The sequence below is a fragment of the Caretta caretta genome, chromosome 2, assembly GCF_965140235.1.
Source record: "Caretta caretta isolate rCarCar2 chromosome 2, rCarCar1.hap1, whole genome shotgun sequence".
Classification (NCBI taxonomy): domain Eukaryota; kingdom Metazoa; phylum Chordata; order Testudines; family Cheloniidae; genus Caretta; species Caretta caretta.
In genome coordinates this window covers 10,383,077-10,402,310 of record NC_134207.1, presented here as the reverse complement: position 1 = coordinate 10,402,310, position 19,234 = coordinate 10,383,077, and the positions used below count along the sequence as shown (strand labels likewise).

The window sequence follows — 19,234 nt, the reverse complement described above, 5'->3', positions numbered from 1 at the left end:
AATGGGTCAAATCTTGAAGTCCTTGCTCAAGAAAACTTCCAGTGAAACCAATGGAAGCTTGGTCTGAGTGAGGTCCAGCTGAGATATTTTTAAGGTGTCTATCAGATTGGTATCTCAGCACAATACGAAATCAGAGTCTAACAAAAATCAGGTTAATCTTTTCCATTATCCCATGAAAAGAGGTATGAATGTAATTATGCAAGGGAGGGAATTTTGCGTGTTGTGACAAACTAACGAAAGTGAAAAGAAAAGGAGTACTTGTGGCACCTTAGAGACTAACCAATTTATTTGAGCATGAGCTTTCGTGAAAGTGAGTTTTCCCCCTTAATGTCAGGATTTGGCAATGATACTTGCACTTTTAACATATAATGCGACCTGTTACATTTTGGGGATCACACAGACCAGTAAGGGATTCTATCACTGCTTGCCTTGAATGGTGGAATGTCTTCATGCTGCGCTGCTATGGCTGAGATCCTTGACACCATTATCAAACCCACAAGCAGAATGTCTCACCCTGGTTCTCACCAGCCTAGTCACTCCTCGCAGGGTGACACCAACATCCCTTCCAGTCTTAAGTCTCCCCAAATCCATCCTCCCCAAGTTCTTAAGTACCAGACACTTGGATTGTTTCCCTCTGGTTCATCACCTCTTCAGGAGTGAAACCTGCTCCCACCCAGTTATCAGTTCACTTTGGCGCACACACACACTCCCCAAAGTTTGCACAACAGACACCTGCTTCATGTGAAAATAATCAAAATGTTTATTTAACAGAAAAACCACAGAGACAAAGATGAAATAGTAAGGAGGAGCTAATATATAAACGTTTAAGAAAGAAAGAAAGAAGCAACCTCAGGCTTTACACTTCCATATTAGATAAAATCCCTTTTCTAATACAAAAAGAAAAGGAGTACTTGCGGCACCTTAGAGACTAACCAATTTATTTGAGCATAAGCTTTCGTGAGCTACATCTCACTTCATCAGACGCATCCGATGAAGTGAGCTGTAGCTCACAAAACCTTATGCTCAAATAAATTGGTTAGTCTCTAAGGTGCCGCAAGTACTCCTTTTCTTTTTGCGAATATAGATAACACGGCTGCTACTCTGAAACTTTTCTAATACAAGTTACCCATTGCCCTTGAACAGTTTTCCTGCCTATCCCTAACTATAGTGGGGATTCCCCATTTCCTTGGCAGGTTTCTGCCCAAAGGCTGTTGCTCGGTTTCTGGATGCCTTTCACTTGAAAACCCTTCCACTTCAAAGGATTTGCAGTTTTTTTTCCCTTCAAATCACCATAGATATTTAAAGTGAGACAACTGGGGATTTCCCCAAATGTGTTTCTAATAACTTTAACAGCCCATCTTTGTCTTTTCTTGGGTTGCACAATGGATTGTTACCCAAGTCTGGTTTTGTGTCTTGGGAGGTGTCTCTCTCTGTCTGATTGTTCATTGTCCTGCTATAAGGTGGAGCTGAAGTTTATGAGCACAGTTCTCTATACACACAACCGCATAATCTCATAATCATAGCTTGTATAGAAATCACATAATAATTAAGTTTAGAACATTCAAGCTTTCATAAAAGATCTTACTCAACAACATATTTTGATAGCACAATAACACTGTGTACAGTCAGTTGATTCAACTGCTTATTCTTTGGGGTTCAACCCCCCATCCTCCCTTTGGGGTGTCTGGACCCTGATTATCACATGATTTACAGAGATTTAATTGGTTTCAGAGTAGCAGCCCTGTTAGTCTATATTCGCAAAAAGAAAAAGGAGTACTAGTGGCACCTTAGAGACTAACCAATTTATTTGAATATAAGCTTTCGTGAGCTACAGCTCACTTCATGAGATGTGATGAATATCAAAATAGGATCTTCAGGTGGTTTTTAAATCTACATCTGATTGACTGCCAGGAGCCATTAGAGGGATGATGGCTGCATAGCTTTACAGCTCCTTTCCCTCCCTCCTAAAATCCCAACCATCAGCAATTTAACCATTCCCCCCTCCCCATCTAATTTTTATCAGATATTATTTTACAACTCTTGTCTTTCAATTTAATACCCTTGTGAATGCTGCTTCATCTCCAGACTCTCCACAAAAATCCCAAAAAACAGAAGTTGTCAGACAACCCTCTTTCAGCCTGACCAGGGACAGGCTGCCCCTCTGAGACTAGATGAAATTATGGACTGGTTAACACACATCTCAAGTGAATAGACATTCTTGAGAAAAATATCTGAAGATAACCGAGATCGAAAATATTATAAGTATATTTCAAACTATTTACAAGGTTTGGCATCTAAACTAGAGGAAGCTGAGAACAGAATCGCCTCACTAGAAGACACAGTGATTACTATGAATATAACTGCAGACCAACAGAAAAGAACTATTAAAAGCACTTCAGGTTTCAGAGTAGCAGCCGTGTTAGTCAGTATCCATAAAAAGAAAGAGAGTACTCCTTTTCTTTTTATTAAAGCACTTCAGGAGATGGTTAATGATCTCAAGGGAAGATCAAGGAGAAACAAGTACTCCTTTTCTTAATGTGAGAGATGTGGGACTCCCAGATACGGGCTGGAAAAAGGCAGAACTGTTGAATTTTATCCGCCATGCTGACAGCACTTTTACCTCTGCCCCCTGATCAGAACTTAGATATTGAGAATCCATTACTCCCTTGCAGCAAACCCTCTCCAAATGCGAAGCCTCTGGCCATAATTTTAAGATTTTAAAAATACAATATTAAGGAACTCATTCTTAGAAAAGCCCATGAACTTAAAAATCTAACACAGAAACAACACAGACTGATGATTTTCCTGGATTATACCAAGGACATTGTAGAAAAGAAGGCTAAAATCAATAGGTCAAGAGCCCTAGCCAAAGGGTAGGTGTGGACTACTTAATTTCCTTCCCTGATACTTTCAAAGTTAAAAAGGAAGGCAAGATGATTCGTTTCACAACAGCAGAAGAAGCTGAAAGGTATCCAAGCTCATAACAGCAAAAGACTTCTCAAAGATACAGACAGGATTCATTAAAACAACTCTACCAGATTTGTCACTGCAATGTGGGAATTCACTTCTCAGTCTAACAACAAACTGCACAGGGCAAATCCACCACTTCCTCTCCTCCCTTCCCTTTAGTTTTATTTCTCCGGACTTCCACAGTTTCACTAGCAGGGGGAGCAAACTGCGGAGCGAGTTGGTGGGGAGAAGGCTCTCATCTCTGACTGAATTTTGACTCTCCTGACCCTCCATCCAGACCCAGGAAGCTGCTATTGGCTCTGGCTGCTGCTGTTGGCAGGCAGTGTTACAACATGGACAGCCTGCTTTGCCTCATCTACCCCTGTCTACCTCATGATTCCAGTGCACAGGTAGCATACCCACCTTTGAAATCTTAACTCCAAGAAAATTGCTTCAGTGGACCTGGGGACTCCTTATATCTGTGGATCAGCAAGGCTCAACAGAGCAGTGTGATCGTTTTCTATATCTGCAGTGGTACCTTTTCTGACCCCTTCCCTCCTCTCTATTTTAAATCCTCTCCTTCTCCCCTAATGATTTTACTTCGTTTCATCCCCATCTCATTTCCTAGATTTTGGGTTTATAGTAAATCTGGAAATATTCAATCCATTTGCCTTAAATTTACACTTATAAGAGATACCAGATCTAAAAAATGTAATGAAGATTTCAGTTTAATGCTGAATTGTTTAATTTCCCCAACTGTCAAGAAATCTGATCTCCTTAAATCTTATCCAATTAGTTTGCTGGTTATGATTCACTTAAATTACTGAGAAAGTGTTAGTATGAGAAGGTCAGTTGTTTTTTCAGTAATATTAGTTTGTTCTTCTGTTTAGTTTTTATTTTTGTTAAATGAGCTGTAATAAATATTGTGTTGATTTATATTGCTGATAACACTATAGGGCAATGACATTCCCCCTATATTCCAATGTGGACAAGGCTCTAGGGGGCAAAATTTAGGCAGAACTGTTCTGCTAATGAACCCTTATCTGCAGATGATCCAGTTATGTTAGAATAAGGTTATTTAAACAATTTGCATAACTTTCTTATATATTTACTAGAGTCTTGTTCTTAAGTTTAGATGCTAGCCTTCTCCTCTGCAAACACACACACACCCCCAGCTTTGGATGATGGTGAACAGTGCAGAAACCAGGACCTCCCTTGAGATGAGAGTATTTCTTCTTTATAAGGCTAAAGGGAATCCTGTTAAACCTGGGTGTTTTAGAGAGGCTGGGGAAGTGAGTGAAGAGGTCACCCCCTTGCAAACCTCCTGGACTTAGGTCCAATTTCTTTTGAATAAGAATTATATATTTTTAAGTGATCCTTGGTCAACTTTGATCACTTAATTTATTTTTCTGTCTGTTTCCCATATTATACCTATCTTTTTAGGTTTCCTGGTCTTCAGTTTACCCTTTTGCCTCCCCCTCATGTCCCCTTAGGGAACTCAGATATACTTTTCCTAGATATGAAACTAACAATGGCCCAAGCAATGACACTATTCAGGTGCCCGATAAAGAAATATTTGAGCTACGCACTCCTTATGGCTAATGTTGTAAATCGTGTTTCTTGGAACATCAAAGGGATAAATCACCCAATAAAAAGAAAAAGAATGATCATTCATCTAAAACACTGAAAGCAGTTATCTTCTCACAGTGAACCCACCTTAATGGCTTGGATGCAGAGAAATTTAGGAGGGACTGGGTGGGGGAGGGATGTTTAACTATTTCTCTGCAGCCCAAGGTGCAGCAATGTTGTCTCACAAAAAACTCAATTTACAAATTTTAGATGTAAGTAAATATGAGGAAGGTAGATTTTTGCTAGTGAAGGCTAAGATTTCTAACTCTCTATATATCCTAATTAATATATATGGACCTAATAAAGACTATCCAAGGTTTTTGATTTTTTTTTCCCCAAAAATTAATAAAAACATAAGAAAGGCCATACTGGGTCAGACCAAAGGTCCATCTAGCCCAGTGTCCTATGCCAGGTGCCCCAGAGGGAATGAACAGAACAAGTAATCATCAAGTGTTGAATCATCAATCCTCTGTTGCCCATTCCCAGCTTCTGGAAAACATCCATGCCCGTCCTGGCTAATAGCCATTGATGGACCTATCCTCCATGAACTTATCTAGTTCTTTTTTTAAACTGTTACAGTCTTGGCCTTCACAACATCCTCTGGCAAAGAGTTCCACAGACTGACTGTGTGCTGTGTGAAAAAATACTTCCTTTTGTTTGTTTTAAACTTGTTGCCTATTAATTTCATTTGGTGATCCCTAGTTCTTGTGTTATGAGTAGGAGTAAATAAGGAAGTGTTATTTACTTTTTCCACACCAGTCATGATTTTATAGACCTCAGTCATATCCCCACTTAGCTGTTTCTTTTGCAAATTGAAAAGTCCCAGTCTTATTAATCTTTTCTCATACGGAAGCTGTTCCATACACCTAATCATTTTTGTTGCCCTTTTCTGAAGCTTTTCCAATTCCAATATAAATTTTTTTTATCCCAAAAGAATCAATCGTCATTGCAGGATATTTTAATGAGGCACTGGACCCTCTTTTAGATAAGTCAGGCTGGCCCAAGCATACACAATCACATGCTAGAAACATTATAAAAGACTTTGTGAAATAATTGGGATTAAAAGATGTATGGCACTTGCACAGCTCTACAGTGAAGGATTTTACTTTTTTCTCCTCCCCATGTATTCATGCACAGATTTCTTCCTGATTTCTACCAGTCTGGTGGAATCTATACTTAATAATGAAATCGAGTCTATCATGATCTTTGATCATGGACCAGTGATACGACAATTTTTTCCTCCCAAGACAGTCTGGACTTTCAAAAGAGTCTGCATCTTTTATAAGATACAATTTTTCAGAACCATGTCAAAAAATTTGATTTTTCTTCTATACTAATGAGACCAGAGACACCCCCATTCCACCCTGTGGGATACACTAAAAGCTATTATTAGGGGCATGATCATTTCCTACCCATCAGGTAGAAAGAGAGGTAGCCAGGCTGAACTCCTGAAATTAAGTGAATTTAAAGCTATGGATTTAGAATGCACAAATTACCCCTCCTAAGAAAATCTTAAAAAAATAATCCACCTTTGGTCTGAAGTAACTAGACTAACTTTAGCAAAAAACTGAATTTTCTCTTTTTAGACTCAAACTTACATACAGGGAGTCAGGGGAGAGAGCAGGGAAAATTATTGCATATAGATTAAAAGTGAGAGGTCCTGAATAGTATCACTCAAATCAGAACAAGGCAGGTTACTACTGATCAAAAAGAGATCAGTGATCATTTTTTGAAATGTTACCACGTTCTTTAAAATAATGATTCACCACCTGACCCAGAAGAACTGAATAATTTCATTAGAACTCTTAACCTCTCACAAATCCCAGCAGAGCAACAGGCCAGAGTAGCCTCTCCCTTGTATTCAGAGGAAATAATCAAGGCCATGGAGGAAAGGAGTCCAGGAAAGACCCCCAGCCCTGATGGCTTATCGATAGAATTCTATCAAAGTTTCAAAGAAATTATGTCCCCTAAGCTATTATGCATTTACAAAGAAAGATGTCTTGAAGAAAGATAGCTTACCTCCTACTATGAGGGAAGCCTTAATTACTGTACTACTAAAACTGGGTAAGGATGTGCAAAAATCTAACAGTTATAGACCCATCTCTTTAATAAATACAGATATAAAAATATTTTCAAAAATTTTGGCTATGAGGCTTGAAAAGGTAATGAGTGATATGGTTCATCCTAATCAGGTGGGATTTTTTAAAAAAAGGCATGGTTCAGAAAACACAGCAGTTGATTAATGTTATGGCATTCCATCAACATTCTAGAAATTCCCATGGAATCATTTCACTTAATGCAGAGAAAGTCTATGACAGCAATAATTGTTTGGTACCCTGGATAAATTTGGGTGGAGAAATCCTTTATTTCATGGATAAAGCTGTTATATTCCAATCCTAACTCTCATATCTTAACTAACAGCACAATATCCCCCTCCTTTGATCCGTTTTGAGGACTTAGACAGGGATGCCCCTCCTCCCCCCTCCTGTTCAATCTAGCATTAGAACAACTTGCAGTACTAATTAGGGAACACCAGGGTAATTCAAGAGATTGAGTCAGGGACTCTGGAGACAAAAATTCTTGTATACACAGACGTCATCCTCCTATTTATTAAAAATCTGGATCAATCTATTCTACGAACAATACATAACTTTGGTAAATCCTCTGGCTACAAAATAATTTGGGATAAATTGAAAGCAACAAAAATCTCATGGGATTTAGTAAGAAGTGGCTCTTCTATAGGGACATTTAGATGGCAACAAACTTCCAATATCTTGGCATCCTGTTCCTGAAGGAAATTAAAAACAGTCAAGGTTAACTCAGATCCATTAATCATGCTGTTAGCAAATGATTTAAATAAATGGCAAGCACTACCTTTCTTCCTCTGGGGAAAAAATAAACAATTAAAATGAATGTCCTTCCCAGAATCTTTTTGATTCTGAATTTCCTCCCTGTCCATATCCACTTTATTTTACTAAAATTGCTAACATGTTCAGGTCCTTCTTCTGATGTTCTGGTAAAAAACCCAGAATCTCCTTACAAAGATTACAGCTCCCTATCGAAACAAGTAGTTTTAGATCTCCCAACTTTAAACTTTATCAGCCAATAATTCTTAGCCAAGCAGCACTGTGGCTCATTCCCTTGTGCTTTGGAGCCCCAGATGGGCTCCAGCTGGACGCAGAATTGGTTGCCACTTTACTAAAGCCCTGAAAATCTGCAGATATCCACTTCATATCCGTGGATCATGTTTGCAGATCACATATGGATGCAGAAATTTTAGGTTTAGAGCCCCACAAATCTGTGGATGAGGATATCCGTGGACTGTGTTCGCTGATCTTGGATTGGATTTTGTACCCACGCAGGGCTCTGCCCTTTACCCCTTTCCAATGCACTGCACTCGGATTACTACCGATTCCCTCCAGAACAATTACCAACTATTGTGGCAGCCACAAATACTTGGCACAGTAGGTCTACTAAATTTAAAAACCATCCTTTCTGCATACCAAGGCCTCTATCTGGGGTAACTCGAAACTCTGTATAGCAGGCAACTCCATCATTTAGCCAGACTGGATTAGAAAAAGGATTTTGACCAGTCAGTCAATTTATTGACAACAATACTTTCCTTCCTTTTACAAAATTAAAAGAAAAGGTTCAATCTGGAGAGTAAGAAGCAGTGGCAATATATCCAACTTAAACGTGCCGTCTCCCGTCTGTTAGGCCACATTTCCTTTGCTTCTCCTGACCCACCTGAACTTGCATTTCTCCAAATAATACCCAGATTACCAAGACCTATGGCAACACTATATTCATATTTGACCAGCAAATCTGAACTAAACACAGATTCCCTAAAAAAGAAATGCGAAGAGGAACTAGGCCAATTATTTTCTGCTAACCGATGGAAACAAATTTTAGCCAGTGCTCTCAACTGCTCTTTGGACCTCAATTTAAAATTAATCCAGCAGAAAATCATATGGAGGATGCAGTGGACCTCTCTCCGACTATTCAAAACAGGTGCCACTAAGTCAGTCAAATGCTGGCACTGTGATTCAGCAGGTACTAACTTAACCCATATGCTGTGGGAAGGCTCCTATACTTGTAGGTTTTGGGCAGAACTGAATTGCAGTTAATTTTTTCTTATCAAATAAAATTGTGTTACAAGCTAAATATGTAATTTAACAGCTAATGGATGTTAATGGGAAGCTCAATAAATCTGAAAAACTTGGGCTAAGCAGAGCACTAATTGGAAATCCAAAAAGCGACCAACAATTGAAGACCAGAGCATAGATATTGTAAGCTTGGCCACCATGGAAAGAATTGTATTCCGTAACAGAAATACCCTTGAAAAATTCTCAGTGATATTGGATGCTTTTCTGGAAGTATCTGAAGGATCCTATTAAACACACTCCCCACCACCTCCTGCTCCTCTCAGCTCAGTTCCTTCCCCTTCTGTCTCTATCCCCTGCTCTGGATTTTGCTTCTATTACCTTATCTTAATAATTTTTCCTTAACTAGCTGGATTTTTATACGCAAAATGTGTTTATAAATTGTGTAATACAAGTAATTTATTTATATTGTAACCATTCATATTATATATAATTAAACGTTTCAACCATAGCTAAGATTAGGCAGCAAGTGGTTAATATATTATGAGAAGATTATGTTTATGTATCTTTTGTTATTCTTTATATATATATGGCTGAACTTTTCAGTTTTAAAGAGCTAAGTAATCAAATGTAGATTTTTTCTACATTTGATTACTTAGGGCTTTAAAACTGCAAAGTTCAGCCATTCTAATAAATGTTATTCCCTGTTTCCTAATCAGTTTTGGTTTCTATTCTAGTTTTGAGTAGCAGCCATAAAATATTCACACATATCAGTGTCCCAATTAGCATCTGTATTTTCGACGCCGATATTTTTACTAAATCAAGTAAATGTCATTGCTCAGAAAAATTAGTCTTTGGCGTTTTAAAAAAAAAGTCACATAGAATTTGGGTACAAGATTCCAATTTCCATATTTTCACTGACAGGGTTATTTAGGTCCTTCCGGTTCCCTCCTGCAGGCCTATACTGAAGGGCTCAGGTCAGGAAAAACTGCTATTCTGCTGCTTTTGTAATTTAAGTATCTGTTTATTTGAGCACCTAAAGAATTCCTTCGGTCACATAAATTAAAGATAGTAGCTCATTCCTGATCTCTGTTTGCAATTTCCTTTTTGAAAATCAAATAGCTTAGTCTGAATTTACACCAGTGTAACTGAGATCAGAATCTGGCCTTAGAGCTGCCATTTTATTCATTAGCAAATGTCAACACAAAGAAACAGGTTATTTAAATAAATCCTAGGTGATAAAAACATTTAAGTAAATTAGATTAAAATTTGAAAAAGGCCCATGAAGACAACTAAAATAAACTGTTTGCTGACAATCATCCATAAGTAGTCATCCTCTCTGATTTAGTCTCTTAACTCTCTCTCTTCCTGTCTTCACACTATCCCACACTCATCCTCAGTGACTTCATTTTCCAGGCTGATGACCCATCCAACCCCTTAGCTCTAGTTTCGTTGCCTTCACCTCTTCTTCAATTCTCCACTCACCAAAAGAGCCGTTCATTTCACTTGTCATGCTGTCTGAAGTGGAACATGAACATGAGTACCAGCCTCAGGGCAGACTATTACAAACACCACCACAAACCCCAAACTGATCGTGAAATCTAAGTGTAGAATTCACAAATAAAGTATCAAGTGTAAACTCCTAAAGCACTTTAACTACCTTAACATGGAGTCCTGGACAGTCCCCTAGGTCCTCTGATCTATCTTGCCATCCAAGCAAACCTGCCTTTGTGACAGATGGTCCCTTAGACCAAAAAAATCACAACAATATTCAGGTTATCCCAAAGAACCAGTCATTTACTCCAGGTCAGTTGTATCTGAGATCTCTCACCAAAAACAACGCTTGAAGCCAATCCTATAATAAATGATCTAAAGATTTATTGACTAAGAAAAGAAATGAGGAGTTATTTACAAGATTAAAGCAGGTAAACATACAAACAAATGAGTTATCGTCTTAGGTTTCAAAAAGTAATAGCTGTTGTAATGTGCAAGTTCCATAGGTCCTTTAGAGCTAACCCAAGCTACACAGCTGGGGATCCCTCACTTATGCTTAGAAGTCTTGCCCCCTCCTTGAAGTCCACACAGCACAGGGATAACAATTTCTTCTTGATGGGGATTTTTATTCCCTTCCGCCAGAGCTCAAGCTGATGGGACAAATCTTTCTGCACATCTCCTCTACTTGGGTATGGAGGGAGCAAACAACAAATTGTCTGTCCACTGATATTCCACAATGGCTTGTCTGGTGTCTATCGGCCTTTTATTGGCAAGGAGACGACATCTCTTGGGGTAAACTAGTATTTCACACTTGGCAATGCTTCCCTCCTGACTGGGGGAGGGTCTACATTTTAGAGCAAACATTTTTATGTGGTTACAGAGCAAACAGCACCAAGGCTTAATGATTACACGAAGTATGAACAGAGGACCAAGGTGCCACTCTACAGACATCTGCAACCGGCATATCCTTAAGTAATGCTATAGAAGTATATAGTGCTTGTGTGGAATGTGCGATCACTCAAAGGGGACTGAACATCAGATCTTAATACAACTGGAGATCCACTTAGATAAACTCTGTTTCAAATTTACTGAACACTTCTTTCCGTCTGCAAGAGATACCAATGGTCTGGGAGATTTTCTAAATGGTTTGTTTCTTTCTATCTAGGTAAAAGGCTAATACCCTCCTGACATCTATGGAATATGGCTTCTTGACTAGCCCATTGTGGTTCTCAGGAAAAAAACCAGGAGATTAATGGTTTGATTAATATGAAATTCTGAGAGCATTTTAGATAAAAATTTTGGACGAGCCTATAGCAACACTTTCTCTCTGGTGAATACTGTAAAAGTGGGGGGTTTGCCATTAAAGTCCCCAATTCTCCAACCCTTTGAAACATCCTTTTGAGACTCTAGCTAGGTGTTCTTTATTGGATTTATAAATGAGACAGCCTTTCTGGTAGCCATAATTTCTGCCCAAAGGGTTGGAGAATTTGGGGCTTTAATGGCAAACCCCGACTTTTACAGTATTCACCAGAAAGTGTTGCTATAGGCTAGTCCAAAATTTTTATCTAAAATACTCTCCTTGGGGTACCTTAATTCTTGTGGTACCAATGGTATCAAAAATGGGAGCAAGTGAGAACCTGTGGAAGACGGCTTTGGTCCCAATGCAGTTAGTACCAAGCGCTTGGCATGAAAGTAAGTCGGCTCAGATTTCATCAGTACTGTAGGTAGCTGAGCAGTTTTGGTGTTTGCATGTTACCGGTATCAAGTGTTGTTCCGCAGCAGGCTTAGAACTCTTCTCAACAGCATTTCTGACATTCTGACAGGTTTCAGAGTAACAGCCGTGTTAGTCTGTATTCGCAAAAAGAAACGGAGTACTTGTGGCACCTTAGAGACTAACCAATTTATTTGAGCATAAGCTTTCGTGAGCTACAGCTCACTTCATCGGATGCATACTGTGGAAAGTGTAGATCTTTTTATTCACACAAAGCATGAAAAAAATACCTCCCCCCACCCCACTCTCCTGCTGGTAATAGCTTATCTAAAGTGATCACTCTCCTTATAATGTGTATGATAATCAAGTTGGGCCATTTCTAGCACAAATTCAGGTTTTCTCCCCCCCCCCCCCCAAACACACAAACCCACTCTCCTGCTGGTAATAGCTTATCTAAAGTGACCACCATCCTGGCCACTATGGATGTAGAAGCCCTCTACACCAACATTCCACACTTCAAATCCAGACTCCAGCGAGAGACTGTTGAATTGGAATTCATTTGCAAATTGGATACAATTAACTTAGGCTTGAATAGAGACTGGGAGTGGCTAAGTTATTATGCAAGGTAGCCTATTTCCCCTTGTTTTTTCCTACCCCTCCCCCCAAGACGTTCTTGTTAAACCCTGGATTTGTGCTGGAAATGGCCCACCTTGATTATCATACACATTGTAAGGAGAGTGGTCACTTTAGATAAGCTATTACCAGCAGGAGAGAGTGTGTGTGGGGGGGGGGGGGGGGAGGAGGTATTTTTTCATGCTTTGTGTGTATAAAAAGATCTACACTTTCCACAGTATGCATCCGATGAAGTGAGCTGTAGCTCACGAAAGCCTATGCTCAAATAAATTGGTTAATCTCTAAGGTGCCACAAGTACTCCTTTTCTTTCTGCCATTCTGGGAAGGAGTATCCAAACTTGGTACCAAGCCTGTCTTAGATGACAAACTCCTCTACACCTCTGTGGTACCAGCATCACTTAGAGCCCATATGGAACTCCCCTTAGGATCCGAGATCTCTATACCCTTCTCGTGCATTGGTGACCAAGATTTGAAGGTGTACTCCTTATCTCCTTCTGCTTAGCAGGGGTCAATGAGGACTTTGGTAGCATAGATGTACTCGGTGCCGCAGTACCATCTATATCTCTAATGGTTTTTGGTGACAGAAATGTTGATTTTGATAGGGCACTAGTGGTACTGGGAGGTCTATGTACAGGCGGTATCGAAAGCTGGTCATAATCATTAGTTTGAACTTGATATCCCTATTTCCCACCCACTGAGAGCTACCCTTGAAGGAAGTGCAGACCTTGCACTTACAGCGGATACGAGTAACACCCAAACAGTGGATGCACTGGGAATGTCGATCACTGATCAGAATAGTCTCATGGTAGGAGAGGCACCTCTTGAATCCCAGGGAGCCTGGCATTACCAAGTAAAATATTGAAAAGTAACTCCTAAAAGGGGAAACTATTAACTAACTAGATCTATGAAAAAAAAATTGTATTTTATGATTTTTTTTAAAAGGGAACAACCGTTTCAACAACAATAAATGCTAGAAGGTAACTGAGGGTGGTTCACCCATACAGTCCCGTATAGCCTTGGCACGGGGCATGAGGATATGCGAGGTACATGCGCAAGCTGAATAGGCACCACTACCAAAAATCTCCAATCAAAGGCACAGACTTACCTCCAGTGCAGTACTCACAGGGACACTACTTGAAGAAGAAAAAATAAGTTTCTCATCCTCTAATCCAGCCACTTGCCCCAATGGCTCCACCCCATCCCTGCCAGCTTCCACCCCACACTTGTTATATTTTCAAACAAGCACCTTTGTGCTTCCTTTCATACTGCTCTTCAAGCTGGGGCGGAGCACCTCGTAAATATCCACAAAGCTACCTCATTATCCTCCTTAAAACTCTCCTTTGCCATGATACCCATAAAAAAAAAATACTTGACAACAGTTGGGCTGCTGGTGCACTGGTACCACTGCCTATCACACTGACCCATATCATTTCACTGTACTCCCTCAGTCTGCATCCATTAGCTCATCTGATACTTAGCTGTAAGCTGTTTAGGGAAGGGACCATCTTTTTGTTCTCTGTTTGTATAGCACCTAGCAGAATGGGACCCTGGTCCATGACTAGGGCTGCTAGGTGTTATGGTAACACAAAATAAAATAAATAATAAAAAACCCCTGGCAACATACACATATAGGAAAAAGAAAAAGGAGTACTTGTGGCACCTTAGAGACTAACCAATTTATTTGAGCATGAGCTTTCGTGAGCTACAGCTCACTTCATCAGATGTATACCGTGGAAACTGCTGCAGTTTCCATAGTATACATCTGATGAAGTGAGCTGTAGCTCACGAAAGCTCATGCTCAAATAAATTGGTTAGTCTCTAAGGTGCCACAAGTACTCCTTTTCTTTTTGTGAATACAGACTAACACGGCTGTTCCTCTGAAATACACATATAGGGAGACTGCCAAAAAATCAGCAGTGCCATTGTGCTGGCAGACCTGGACCTCTCCTCATTCCACAATCCCTTTCCTGCCCCCTCCAGGCCAAGGACCTGTGATAAGGCAAGAACATTCAGACAGTGGTGTGGTAAAAGACTTTATAGCACTGCTATGACTGCAAATGCTCTGGGTTCAAAGCTTGCTGGAAGGGAAGTTTTAAATTTTGCACAAGCCAAAGCAACATATAAAAATGCAAGGAAAGGGGGGGGGGGGAAGGGAATATTCTCTGTACAGAATATGGGGAAGCAGGCTTGTAGTCTTAGGTACTGGGGACTAGAAGTTGACCAGGCCAGTCCAAAAGCAGCGGTACTGCTACTTTCCCAGTTAGCTCCCTGCACATGAAGAGACCTGCTGCAACAGAAACAGAGTTGCTGCTGTCATGAAAATACACATTAAATTAGAATGACCATTTAAACAATTCAAATAATTTTATAAAGACCTTCAAGGTGTTTCCCTCACCTCATGGAAGGCAAATGCCTCATCACTACATCCAGAGCCTGGATAGTTTCAAAAGGAACACTTGGCAGCCGACCAGAAAGAGCATCATGTAAAGCCTGCAGACTCACACAGGACATCCATTTTATAGCCACCTTAAATATTCTGTCCTTCCCTTCTCCTGGAAGCGTGACCTCCAACTCCACCTGCAACAATTGGAAAACAAAACAAGATGATTCTTTCCATTTAAAGACACAAAAAAGCAGGGGAGATGGAAGGGGCATAGAGTTGCTTTGCGTAGCAATCTAACACTTTGAAGAGAGCACAAAAAGAAAAAGATGTAAGGGGGAAGTGTGGAGAAACACCATCTATTAGTTTAGATCTTCTTACTACAATTATTATTTCCATGAATGTGCTTTCCACCTCCCACCCCTTTAAGGCAATACTGTAGGTTGGCAGTGCTCTTATATTAAGTGGACAGTCCCACTGGGAATATGATGGTCTGATTGCAGATATAAAGACACATATTGATGTAATACATGCAGGAGTCAGCTATTGTATAAGCAGAATTGAGCCTGGTCTGTGGTCATCGTCTGCTTAGGATTCATGACTCTCCGTTCAGACTTTCCCTTCCAACGTACTGTTTATATTGTTACTGCTAATCCATTGTAAATGATGTGAAAAAGAATTCAGAAACAGTCTTCCAGAACATTATTCTTAATAAGATTTGTAAATTAGTAAAGGATAAAGCCAACTTGAGTGCTAGGGAAATTAATATGTACAAAGAGAGGGAAAGGATATTTCTTTCACATATTATGATTAACTTTGGACTCATGAAGTGAGCTGTAGCTCACAAAAGCTTATGCCCAAATAAATGTGTTAGTCGCTAAGGTGCCACAAGTCCTCCTTTTCTTTTTGCAAATACAGACTAACACGGCTGCTACTCTGAAACCTGTTTAGAGCCTGCCACTCCCATGTCAAGTTTAAAAAAGGAATGTGAGGATGTTTTGTCACACCCCTACACAATTTTTTCCTAACTAAATTTAAGAGTCAGGATTGTTCTTTATTTTTCTATTCTTTATTATACATTGCAAAGACATTTGATGAGAGAGAGGTTCTTAACCTTTATAACTATAATTAGGGCTTCTTGAAAATATGCTTTTGTTTCCATTTTAGTAGCTCCCAGAAGTCCCAATTAAGTTCCCACTGTGGTGGGATGCTAAACAAATAACATTAGAAGATGGACCCTGCCTTAAGGAGCTTACAATTTCAACATAAACAAAAGGCATCCAGTGGATGTAACAGACAACTGGAAGGAATGGCAAAGAGAAGATAAGGTTAACAGTGATAGAACCAGATGGTTGCATAAATAAATTTGTTAGTCTCTAAGGTGCCACAAGACCTCTTTTTCTTTTTATATTAGCTATGACGATTAGCTTGTTTCAGTCAAAAAATTGTAAGTAAAAATAAAGCAGAAATGTCAGTAATTCTTACTGGACAGCTCCCTAGCCATTATCAGTTGCGAATGTACAACAGGCAATTTGAAACTATACTATCTACTGCCTCTGCACTCCTCCCAGAATAACATTATACATTAGATAATGTGTCTTGTGGAGTGAATTGTATTACTCAGAAGAGGACAATAGGAAATGGAGCCTTTCATCTCTAGGTCACCAGTTTGAATCAAACCCAGACTGGGAATTCTCTACTGATAAAATATGCACATAAAAATTTAAGTTTCCAACAGCCATAGGCTGAGAGTTTATGAGTTTTTTTTTTTTCCACTTTAAACTTCCATCAGAATGTCTCCTCCTTACATGCAAAGTACAAAGGCTTAAAGGGGAAGAGAGTTAGAGTATGTCTACACTGCAAATTAAACACCTGCAGCTGGCCCACATCAGCTGACTCGAACTCACAGGACTCAGCTACAGGGTTGTTTAATTGCAGTGTAGATGTTTGGACTTGGGCTAGACCCCAGGCTTTTGGAGCCCACAAGTGGTAAGGATCCCAGAACATGGGCTTCAGTCCAAGCCCGAACATCTACACCACACTTAAACAGCAAGCTTAAGTCCCGCAAGCTCAAGTCATCTGACACTGGGCAGCTATGGGTGTTTAATTTGCAGTGTAGCATACCCCTAGTGTTGTGTAACTGACCCTAACTGTACATTTCCACACTTTTTTCACCCTTTTACTGTAACCTTGACTTAACGGATACCAGAAACAATGAAAATGATAAACATAACAAATCTTCTGTTAAAAGAATAGTATAAAAATAATCCATGGTCAGATAAGTTATGTCCATTTCTTTTTATCAGTTTTCAATTTACAAAGCCCCTCATTTGTGATTGGTTCTTTATCTTTTTACAAACTTGACTACTTGTCTGGCAGTAACTTTGCATCCCTGATGGAAATAAAAAGACACGTGATTCAAGTGTTTGTATTCCAATAACCACAAAGTGAACTTTTGCTTAACCCATTCCGTGATACAGCCTAATTTAGGTAGCTACCTTACAGCCTTTATTTCTTTAGGTCACGTATTTGATTCATTCTGTATGTTATTAAAAAACATGAACCCCAAAATCCTAACATGTACAGAAACACCTATTTTAAAAGACTACTATAAAGGTAAGCCTTGTAAGAGAGGATGTGATGGATGAATAGAAGTTAAAGGGCCAAACTCATACCTAATGTAAGTAAGCACAGGTGCAATGAGTTGCTGATTTAAACCAGATTTGGATCAAAGTTTTTACTACTGAATCCAGACCCATTTGAAAAAGATCAAAGCACAGTCATCCCTAAAATATGTAGGGTTTTAAATCCAACATTCTCAGGTTATTTTCTTCACAGATGGTCTTGTCTGAATCAGAGGTTACAAAAAGTTTTATGTTTTACAGAGTTCTTTATAAAAATGCACTTGGTCCAAAGGGTAGCCCATAATCCATGGCTGTAAGAAGCTCTTATAAACTTTTAAAGTAAGAGCTGCAAATCACAATTTTAATTTGGTAATAACCAACACGCATTATCCAAAATGATAAACATTTTTAAAGATCTCATTTACACATTCTAGTTTGACAGAATAAGCAGAATATGATGAAGTAAGAGATTTCAGTGAGACTTTTTCCATATGTTATACTAGCAGGAATAAGAACTACGGAGGGCCAAATTCATCCCTGGTATAACTCTACTGACTTCACTGGAATTGTACCAGGGATTAATTGGCCCAAAGAAAAAAGTTTAGTCTTGGCCAGCACCGTCTCTCTACTGATCCATCACCAGAGTCTAAGTGCAATTACGCCCACTATACAGATAGTGAACTGAGGAACACAGGAATATTATGTGAGTTGCCGAAGGTTATACAGGAAGCCAATGGGAGAATTGGACTTTGTTATTCTGAAACCCAGTCCAGCATATTAACCTCTATAATGTACTCCTGGGGGCATTCTGCGTGACCTCACACCCACAGAAAACGCCCCCCACAGAATTCCTGTTTCCCTGGGGGAAAAAAAAAAAAAAACAGCAGGGAAGCTGCACAGAGGGGAGGGGGAAAGGTGGGGGCAACCATGGGTGCAGTTTTTTGGGGGGGACTGCCCTCCTCCAAACAGAGGTGAGGCATCGGGGCGGACACGGGATTACATGGCACTGCCCTCCCTCATTCTGCAAGCGCTCAGCTGAAGATGCAGCTGCAGCTGGTTGGGGATTACTGGGGTGGGGGTCTGGATGTGGAAGGCTCATTGGAGGGGCCCAGCTGAAGGAAGCTGTGTCTGCAGCCAAATGCTGCCTCCTGGATCCTAGTGCCAGCCTTGCTCCCCCTCTGTGTGCTGGGAGCCTTCCTGTTTTTCTATTCTGTGCAACAGTGAGTGCCCACGGTGGGGCTGGGTAAGGAGAGGGTGGGGGAAATGAGGGAAGGGGGAGTGGAATAGGGTGGGGGATGGGAATGTGGGAGTGAGGGGAAGGGTTGGAGAAGAAAAGGGAAGAGGGGAATCACAGGAAGAAGCAGGAGCCCGGCATGTAGCGTCCACTTGGCAGCAGCTGGGGCTCCCCCCGGTAAGCTGGCCCATCCAACTGTCAACCTCACAGACTCTACCCCCCTACACCTGGGCCCCTCCAATGAGCCTTCCACATCCAGACCCCCACCCCAGTAATCCCCAACCAGCTGCATCTGCACCCCCACCCCATAAAGCCCCACTTCCCCAGCACCCAGCCCCCCCCCCGAGCCTCCTCCCTCACCCACCTTCACCTGGATCCTCTGCAGAGTCCTATTGCCCCCGCACCTGGAACCACCCAATGAGCCTCTGTGCATCCAGATCCCCCACCGAGCAGCCCACATCCAGATTGCGCAACACA

The 19,234-nt window shown here is 40.4% G+C and overlaps 1 protein-coding gene across 2 annotated transcripts in view; it reads right to left on the bottom strand.

Moving 5' to 3' along the window:
- Positions 1-19,234, bottom strand: part of AGO2 (argonaute RISC catalytic component 2) — a 111,506-nt gene that overhangs the window by 49,662 nt on the left and 42,610 nt on the right. For both annotated transcript variants that reach the window (XM_048841749.2, XM_075124916.1), the window contains exon 4: positions 14,915-15,096. In XM_048841749.2, the coding sequence (XP_048697706.1) occupies positions 14,915-15,096 (182 nt within the window). The remainder of the gene's footprint in view (positions 1-14,914; positions 15,097-19,234) is intronic.